Source organism: Camelina sativa, chromosome 17, assembly GCF_030686135.1.
Source record: "Camelina sativa cultivar CO46 ecotype springtype chromosome 17, ASM3068613v1".
Classification (NCBI taxonomy): domain Eukaryota; kingdom Viridiplantae; phylum Streptophyta; class Magnoliopsida; order Brassicales; family Brassicaceae; genus Camelina; species Camelina sativa.
Window position 1 is genome coordinate 22,373,381 of NC_141896.1, and position 9,372 is coordinate 22,382,752.

Sequence of the window (9,372 nt, forward strand, 5' to 3'; positions counted from 1 at the left end):
ACAAAAAGGATGCATGCATAATCATCCATTTCGGATCTGATCTTGCATGCAACCAACTCACTCAATTTCTTATGCATGCATGATTTTTTTTTTAAACCCAAAATAAGACTATATGCAACACTAAATGTATGCATGTTAGTCTACTCTCCAGATCTTAACTTGTCGCCATATAGATCTAAAAGATAAACATGCAACACTCAAGAAAAACAAGAAAGTCACATGAGCCTCCAAGCTCATGTACTCTCTAGACTCACACCAAGAGCAAATTTCAACAACTCTAGGGTCATATCCTCAACTCACAGTGATTTAGGCAGAGGATTGACTGAGTCGAGCTCCACCACCACACCGCAATCCGACAGCGCTTCGCCTCCTCTTCCTCCCTTGGAAGCCTCTTGATTTTCTTCAAGAATTTTGTTGAGAGAAAATTTGCAAGAGTTTTGTATTTGAGAGAGGCTTATTCGAAAATGAGAGACCAAAGAGACTATTTATAAGCCCTTGGTCGAGTTCTCTGTCTAGGCAAGTGGCAATTTGCGTTTGACAAGTGGCAGAAATTTTGCATGCAAAACGCTTCCAGTCTCACTCACTCGCGCGTGCATCTCACTCTCTGGCGAGAGAGCATGCGATGGCGACACATGGTGTTTCTCAGTCCTTGAGAGACCTTTCCACTTCCTCCATCCTTCGTGCGTCTCTCTTGCGTCCCAAGCCCCCGCGCTTATCAGTAATTTCATATTTTTACGTCCGAAGTTATTTTTCTTCGTCAGTCTTCGATCCTCTCATCCGAGACTTCGACTTTCATCGTCAGTTCTCAGTCCTCTCGTCCGAGTCTTGACTTCTCTCGTCCGTTCCCGGATCTCTCGTCCGTGACATCCACTTCTCTCGTCCGTCCCCGGACGTCCCGTCTGTGACGTCTTTTTCTCCCATTTTTCCACGGCCACTTTTTCTTCTTTTGGTCCTTTTCCATCAACCTTGACCATCCTTTGTCCAATTTTTATTTGATAATCTAATGATTCCCGTCCCTTTTCTGGTCTCGGGTCACCTATCGACTCGATAACTTCTTTCGCAAGTCTCTTACTCCTTTCTCGAGATTTTTTTGTCTCCGTTTTCTTGTCTTTTGGACATGTTTCTCCATCTGGTCCATATTTCTAGTTACGGGTCATTACATAGCATGTTCGTCTACAAAGGCTATACCGCTTTTTTTAGAATTATTCAATGAATATACTGCTTATTCTTCGTCTACAAATTGGTGAGATATATTGACAGAGATGGTTAATGGACTAACCCTTAAATCTTTGTCTCATAAACGTTGGGAAAGTCATGTAGAAAGTGTCAAAGCAATACGATTTCAAGCCCCAACAATAAGAGAAGCTTTATTATACTTGGCTGAAAATACCGACGATCCTAAAACACGAAGTGATGCTGAATCCCTTGCTCTAAGTGAAACACATGGAATTGAAGGTTTTGAGTTTTTGTTTGGTATGGTTATTTGGTTTGACCTTGGCTGAAAAAGTGATTATTGTTACCATTATAATAGTCATAATATATAAATATTTCGTCACAAAATTTGTATTGTGACGAGGATGATACGTTTTTTACTATGTCACAATAAAATGGTCACAGATTCTTAAAGGTTTCAAACCAAACCAGTCACAAAATGTTGTGACGATTTTGAATAGTAACAATCCATCACGACTTGTGACGACATTCAAATAGTCACAAAACAGACATAATTCGTGACAGACAATATTGTCATAAATACGCCATAAAATGTGACCCAGAAATTGTGACATATTTGTCATAATTTATCACCATCTCTACATCACTAATTTGTTGAATTTTGCAACTAAAGTACAGTCACAAATCCAACACACTTAACGACTCGATTATAGTCACACAATCGTCACAATTTAATTTTGCTGGCCATTTTTTTTACCGAATTCGTAACGATTTGTTACACAACGTTCATGTTATAAACATTTCATCATAAACCTTCCCATTTTCTTTAAATAATTTATCGTAGTCACAATTTTCTAAAATATATATATATATATATATAATTATGGAATAAAACATTAAAAATAAATATAAAACCAGAAACGAAAATATATACATGAGAAACAAATCATCAACAATAAAATCAATTCATGCCCACAAATTTAAAATAAATACAATCCAAAAAATACAAAGATAAAAAGAAATCACAATAACTATATAAGATGGATGGTCTTGGTAGTGGTGTTAGATCTAGACATTTTGACTTGAACTTAGACATATGAGTGTGAACCTGCTAAGTGTGAATGTGGGTCCAAACAATTGTGATCAGACATTCGAGAAGCACGAACCTTCTCACTAGTTTTTTTTCGCTTTTGGTGTTGTCCAATGTGTTTGCATAATTGTCCAAGACTCAGTCATAATCCAATATGGTTTTTCTCCTCCAGTCTTTGCATGGCTTATCATACTTTTGAGGAGATCTGCAGCAAGCTTATTAAACTCATTTTCAACTTGATAGTTGATAATAGCATCCCAGTTAAACATTTTCTGAAAAAAACAAAGCAATCACAAATTATGATTAACATTAGTAACCATTTATAGAATATACTGAGGAAATATAACACAATATAACACAAAACACCTTAAACAATAAAAACCATGTTCGTTTGCAAAAATGAGGCACTTTTCTCCAAGAGTACCATGGTCCCTTAAAACAATTTTGAATACCTTTCTGATCACAGTTGATACTTGGGTATGGTGTTTAAACCTGCTCATTAAAGTAAATTACTTTATGAATTATAAATGTGATATAATCAATGTTATTTTGAAAAAAAATCCATACCATTTAGCTCCATTTAGTGGAGAAGGATGCAGCATAGGTAAACTTGATCGATCCATATGTACACTAACAGAAGAAAATTCAGACGTTATCATTCTCCAATTCTACGAAGTGAGACATTAATAAAAACGTTCACATCAAAAACTTACACAACATAATGAAATGTGTAAAACCTATTAACAGAGATTAGAGCATAAATTAACAGAGATATGTAAACAATTCTAATCTAGATTAAGAGAGATTAACAAAGATTTGTAAAACCTAGGATCCGAATAACAGATATAACGATTGAAGTTTAGAGTTTGACGATTGAAGTTTGCTGAGTTTAGAGTTTAACGATTGAAGTTTAAAAATCTGTCAGCGACAGAGAGATTTGAGCAAAGTATAGAGTTAAGACTTTTGGATTAGAAAGTTTAAAAATCTAAACTACCAACAAGGAGATTTGAAAGACTGAATAACAGTTTAACATCTAGATTTACTTCTTAAGAAAATCTAATAATACCTCGTAGAGAACGACTCTAAGAAGTTGAGGGAGATGGTTATTTTTGGCATAGTTTTAGGGATATTCAATGAGTTGGAGAAATTTTGGCAAATTTAAAACGATTAATGAAAATTTTAGATTTTCTTGTGAAAATTTTAGATTTTCTTGTGAAAATTTTAGGCGCTAATGGTATCTTATTATATAAAGTTGGGTTTTGAAAGTTAGTCATTAACAAGATTTTGACATGTGTCAAGTTATCAATCTCAAATTTTGACATGTGTAAAAGTTAATATTTAATAGGAGGAATTTGATTACAACAAAAATAAAATATTTTGTTATAAAAAATATTAATGTAAAAAAGATAATTATCAAAAATTACAGAAATTAAAAAGAATACAAAGTTTTTTAAATAATTATAAGAAGATTATATATATAAATATATCTTTCATAAAATTCAAAATTATTATGAGAATTTGTTAAAAATGCTCCTTTTGATATACCCTTTTTCAAAAATACTCTCTTTTCTGGCCATTTTTATTTTTGCCCTCTTTTAATTTTTAATGACCATTGTACCCTTAGATGAAAATTATTTTATTTAATAAAAAGAAAAACAAAATTTTCCCGCCAAAAAATTTCTGACATATTTTCCTGCCAAAAATTTTTCGGAAAAATTTTCCTGCCAAAATTTTTTTTGTTAAAAAATTTCGACAAAAAAAATTTTCCCGCAAAAAAAAATTTACAAGGTTTTTAAAAGGTTTTATAAGGTTTCTACCTTATAAACACCTTGTAAAGGCTTTTACAAGATTTTTTAAAGAGTTTTAAAAGGTTTTTTAAACAACTTGTAAACGCTTTTACAAGATTTTTAAAAGGTTTTTAAAAGGTTTTAAAAGGTTTTTAAAAGGTTTTTCAAAAGGTTTTTAAAAGGTTTTCAAATGGTTTTTAAAAAGGTTTTTAAACACCTTGTAAACGCTTTTACAATGATTTTAAAAACCTTGTAAAAGTTTTTATAAGATTTTTAAAAGGTTTTTAAACACCTTGTAAATGCTTTTAAAAAGTTTTTAAAAGCGTTTATAAGGTGTTTAAAAACCTTTTAAAAGCATTTACAAGCTTTTTAAAAGCATTTACAAGGTTTTTAAAAGCGTTTACAATGTTTTTAAAAGGTATAAATTTCAATATTTTTGGCGGGAAAAATTTTCGATTTTGGCGGGAAAAAAATATTTGGCGGGAAACCTTTTTGGCGGGAAAATATTTTCGATTTTGATGACTGTACATTCTTGCTGTCACTCAAAAAAGGGTAATTTGGTCATTTTGTATATAAAGAGGGGTAGTTTTAAAAATGGTTAACATGAAGGGGTATTTTTAAAAAAGGGTATGGAAAAATGGGGATTTTTGAGAATGCCCCAATTATTATATTATTTATTTATTTTTAATTTTAAGTTATTAATTCTACAAAAAAATAGAAAAAGAGATTAAAGAAAATATATAATTAATTATTAATTCTAAAATTTTGTGAATACTCACTTCTATATAAACATAGATCGTCTTATATTTAAATAATTAAAAAACACTACTTTCAACTTTGTTTAATTGGGAAATTTTTTTAATAAGAAAGTAAATTTTTCTTATTTTTTTAAACCAAAATTTTCTCCTATTTTTTTTTTCAGTTGGAAGTAGGTAAGATTAATATGTTGACCTAAAAAAAAATTAATATATGCATCTTATTTTCCAAATACTGTATTTTAAAATTTATTATAGTATTTTTAGATTGTTTTATTTAATTTATATTTTCATCTTTAAATTATTTGGGATTCGTTTATTACCGTGCTTATAATTTTCTATTGTTTCTTTAATTATGTAAAATTAATTTTCTTCTAATTTCTCAACCTTGACTGGTTGGTCATAAACCCTTCTTTTTTTTTGCAAAGATAATTGTTACCATTATTCATTCAATTCCAAAGGGAGATAACGAATCAAAACGCATCAACCTAACGGATGGATAATATAGCCTAATCAAACATAAGCTTACAACAAACATAGATAGATAGATTGGAAAAACATAAATCGTTGTTGAACCGTGCTTATAATTTTCTATTGTTTATTTAATTATGTAAAATTAATTTTCTTCTAATTTCTCAACCTTGATTGGTTGGTCATAAACCCTTCTTTTTTTGCAAACATAATTGTTACCATTATTCATTCAATTCCAAAGGGAGATAACGAATCAAAGCGCATCAACCTAATGGATGGATAAAATAGGCTAATCAAACACAAGCTTACAACAAACATAGATAGATAGATTGGAAAAACATAAATCATTGTCGATAGATCCATAGAAGCTCAAAGACTGTAACACCCTGGTTTGCGGAAAAGTTTAAAATAATTGATTTGGCCACATCACCAAAATGCACTTATTTTTTTCGGTTAAGGGTCCTGAGAGAACTTCATGATGGGTGACCTTTCTGGAAGTGATTGTCAGAACTGTGCGAGTGAGAACAAAACACATGAGAAGATCATTTATTGTTTTGTAGGGTCGGTAAACAAGTTTTTAAAACCTCCTAGATATAACAAACCAGCCATTGAATATGAGTGGGTCCACGAGCCGGGAATAGATGTAGGGCCATTTAGGAAGGTGGGTCCATGGGCTCACTAAGCAAGGTGGTGATTGAGGCTTTACAGAGACAGGCTACATTATGGTGCCACAAATACATTGAAAAATTTAATATTATTTACTATCATTGGTTGTCGGAGCAAGCTATTAGTATATTATGTAATATATTTTTTTATTCAAAATACTTTTTGAGCCAACAGTTTTAGTAATTAAAAAAAACTATGTAGAAGTGAAATTAAAATAGTTGGCTTAGTGTGTTCATATAGACATTTTCTAGGTGGGTGAGAAAGAATATATTAGTAACATAGAGTATATTTAGGTGTAAAAAAATACACTTTTAATGGTAACATACATAAAAGATTTGTAAATGGATATAAATCAGTGTATTATATAAAAAAAATTATAAATAACGGACAATAAATTTTGATATAATTTATAAAACTTTAAACCCGCACATCGGACGGATCCTCATCTAGAAAACTATAAAAAAGATTTTAATGATCTAGAAAATATTAATACGGTTGATTTTCTGCTTGTATAAACTTATTTGCATATCTTAATAGTTAATACCTAAAAATATCTAAATTATGTATTACATTTTTAAAAACATATTTGTAGAAGCGTCCACATAAGCAAAGCCAACCATAAAACCATGTAAAAAACAGACTCTTTTCTCATTCTTAGCAAACAAAAAGAAAAGAAAAAGAAGAAGAAAAAGTGTACGTAATACAAATTATACTACCTCAGAAATAATATAAAAATGTAATTATCAATCAGGAACCAAATGGCATCCTCAAAAATTACTTAAATATACACTTAATGGAACACTAGCATTACAAAACATTTGGGGTTTAACAATGCAATATACTAACATTATACAACTAGTACCTAGGTAAAAGATGTTGTTACCTAAGTTTAAGTCAATGACTATTTGTATAAATATAATCAGACATTTTTATGATGTCTTAGAGAAGGCAGGGCATAGATCAACTCTATTCAAACTAGAAGAAGCAAGAAAAAAAGTTAAGTGTAATCATTATTTATCTCTGCACAATTTCACCAATCAATGAACTAAAAACTGTATAATGTGAAGATTAAAGTCAAAACTTAGTCACCTGAGTTAGAGTCTTTAAACAGATGACGACACAGATAGCCAATTGGCGTAACCGTTCAAAGAGCATCAAGAGTCTTATCATCATGCTCTGCCTCAACAGTCTTAGCATCATGCTCTGCCAAATTACAATAATATTTTGGTTAAGAAAATTTTCCATATATCTAATAAAAAAACTAACAAAAGATGCAAAAGTATACCAAAATCACATGTTTGTATTATAGTCACAAATTGGTAATAATTATGTCACAATCTACGACTAAATGCAAAAGTAACTAGAAAAGGTGATTAATTGTGACTAAATTGTTACAAAACATTTGTAACTAAAAGTAACCGAAGTTTAGTTACAAAATCGTACAATTTAGTTACCATATTTGGTTGCAAATCCATACTTATATATGTGAATATATATTTTGTAACAAATACGACCTAATTTGTGACCAAAGTTTGTTTCATTTAGTTTAGTCACAGTATTATGACTAAATGGTAACGTAATTACGACCAATTAAATTCGTCATAATTTTGTATGCAAATCGTCACAAAATTTTGACCAAACAAACTGTCACAAATTTTTTGTCACAATATTCCTTTTTTTGTAGTGCTTCTCTCTGTTGTTAATTCAATTAGCAAAAGCATGCAGTCAAAAACTATTGATATTGATGTTGTGATTCAACAATTGAAAGGGCTTGTGTTATATTTTAAAAACTATCGTGAGACAGGTTTTGAAGAAGCAAAATCTATGGCTAGAGAAATTTCATTTGAAATGGATACCGAAGCCGAATTTCATGTGAGAAAAAAGCAGATCATTAGAAGAAAGAAGCACTTGAAGATGTTGAGATAGTTAATGAAAATGTGTTTTTACCACTAGAAGAAGAATTCAGAATTGAATACTTCAACATCCTCATGAATCAAGCTCTAGTGACTCTTGGGTCGAGGTTTGAACAATTTCGAAGGTACAAACACACTTTTGGATTTTAGTTTGATTTAAAGAAGCTGACATCAGCAAGTGATGATAGTTTGAGGAATTCATGTGTGAACTTGGAAACTGTTTTGAAGAATAGGATGCATTCAGATATAGATGGTTATGATTTGTTTTTGGAATTAAAAGTTTTCCGAGATGTATTACCAAAAGAAGTCAATAAGTCTGTTGAAGTGCTTGATTTTTTTTAAAAAAAATGAGGGTTGTTATCCAAATACAGAGAAAACTTATCGCATATTGTTGACCATTTCAGTATTGGCTGCTACAGCAGAAGCAGAAAAAAGTTTTTCGAAATTGAAGCATATACAAAATTATTTGCGGTCTATCATGTCACAACAGAGATTAAATGGTTGGCTTTGTTATCCATCGAAGCATCTATGGTTGAAAAGTTGGACTATGTAAGTTTGATGAATGATTTTGCAGGCAAAAGTGTGAAAAGAACAATATTTAAATTATAGATTTTGTTTTTGCTTTTTTTGTTCTCTTTTTACAAATTGGTTATGAAATTAAGGGTCTGAATGGTGACAGCGTAATTGAACGTGCGGGACAAGCGGTTTTACAGTGTACTACGGTTCAACTGCGGTATTTGCAAGGAAAAAATATTTGCGGGACAACTGCGGTTTATGCATAATAAGCGGGACAATATAATGTTTGATTGGTGAAAAAAAACTGTTTAAAGTGCAGATTTCATATTATTTTACTAATTTATAGTATATATATATATTAATAAATAAATATTATTATATATTTTGAAGTTTTAATATCTAATTAGTTCAAATTTTTAACATATAAAATTTCTCAAACCCGATTCAAGATTTTAATCGTAAAGCGTACAACATATTAAAAGATTGATTATCGAGTAATTTGATTTTCCCATAACATATTTGCAATATTGTCTCTCATTTGCGTCATATGTTCTCTATATGCTATCTCTGCTGCATCCATATCACCTATATTATGCTCAAAATTTATGTTGTTTATATTTGTCTCAGTCATTATGTTTGCGAAATCTGTATCAGAAAAATTTGAAATTCTGATGAAATTATGTAATCACACTGTAGCCATATATCATGGATGTATCATGATCAACCGTGATTCCGGTTTTATGCGTAAGAACCTTCCACCTCTTGTAACTTTTATTGAATTCATCAAGTTTGTTTTTGAAGAATCCATAGTTATATTCATGTTGAATGCTTGGTTAAATTTTTCTACCATATACTCTCTACCGATAGCAGTAGGATTCTTAAGAGTATAATTATTCATCGCAATTGCTTCGTTGAACAATTGAATTAATGTTTTTTCCTGAATGTACGACCATTTATACTTGTCTTTGTTCTGCAAATTTCACAAATACAATGTCACATAT

General features: G+C 30.7%; 1 protein-coding gene across 1 annotated transcript; it reads left to right on the forward strand.

Moving 5' to 3' along the window:
- Window positions 1-1,262: 1,262 nt before the first annotated feature.
- LOC147924187 (uncharacterized) lies at window positions 1,263-8,637 on the forward strand. Its single transcript, XM_087496661.1, has 5 exons — window positions 1,263-1,473; window positions 7,627-7,814; window positions 8,006-8,169; window positions 8,260-8,404; window positions 8,518-8,637. Exons 1-5 carry the CDS (start codon window positions 1,263-1,265, stop codon window positions 8,635-8,637), a joined length of 828 nt encoding a protein of 275 aa, XP_087352787.1.
- The last annotated feature ends 735 nt before the right edge of the window (window positions 8,638-9,372 follow it).

Excerpts from the sequence above, each read along its gene's own strand:
- LOC147924187 (XM_087496661.1), top strand. The coding sequence starts at position 1,263 with ATGGTTAATGGACTAACCCTTAAATCTTTGTCTCATAAACGTTGGGAA. Across the intron at positions 1,474-7,626 it reads AGGTTTTGAGTTTTTGTTTG|TGCTTCTCTCTGTTGTTAAT; the intron begins GTATGGTTATTT and ends CTTTTTTTGTAG. Across the intron at positions 7,815-8,005 it reads ATACCGAAGCCGAATTTCAT|TTTGATTTAAAGAAGCTGAC; the intron begins GTGAGAAAAAAG and ends TTTGGATTTTAG.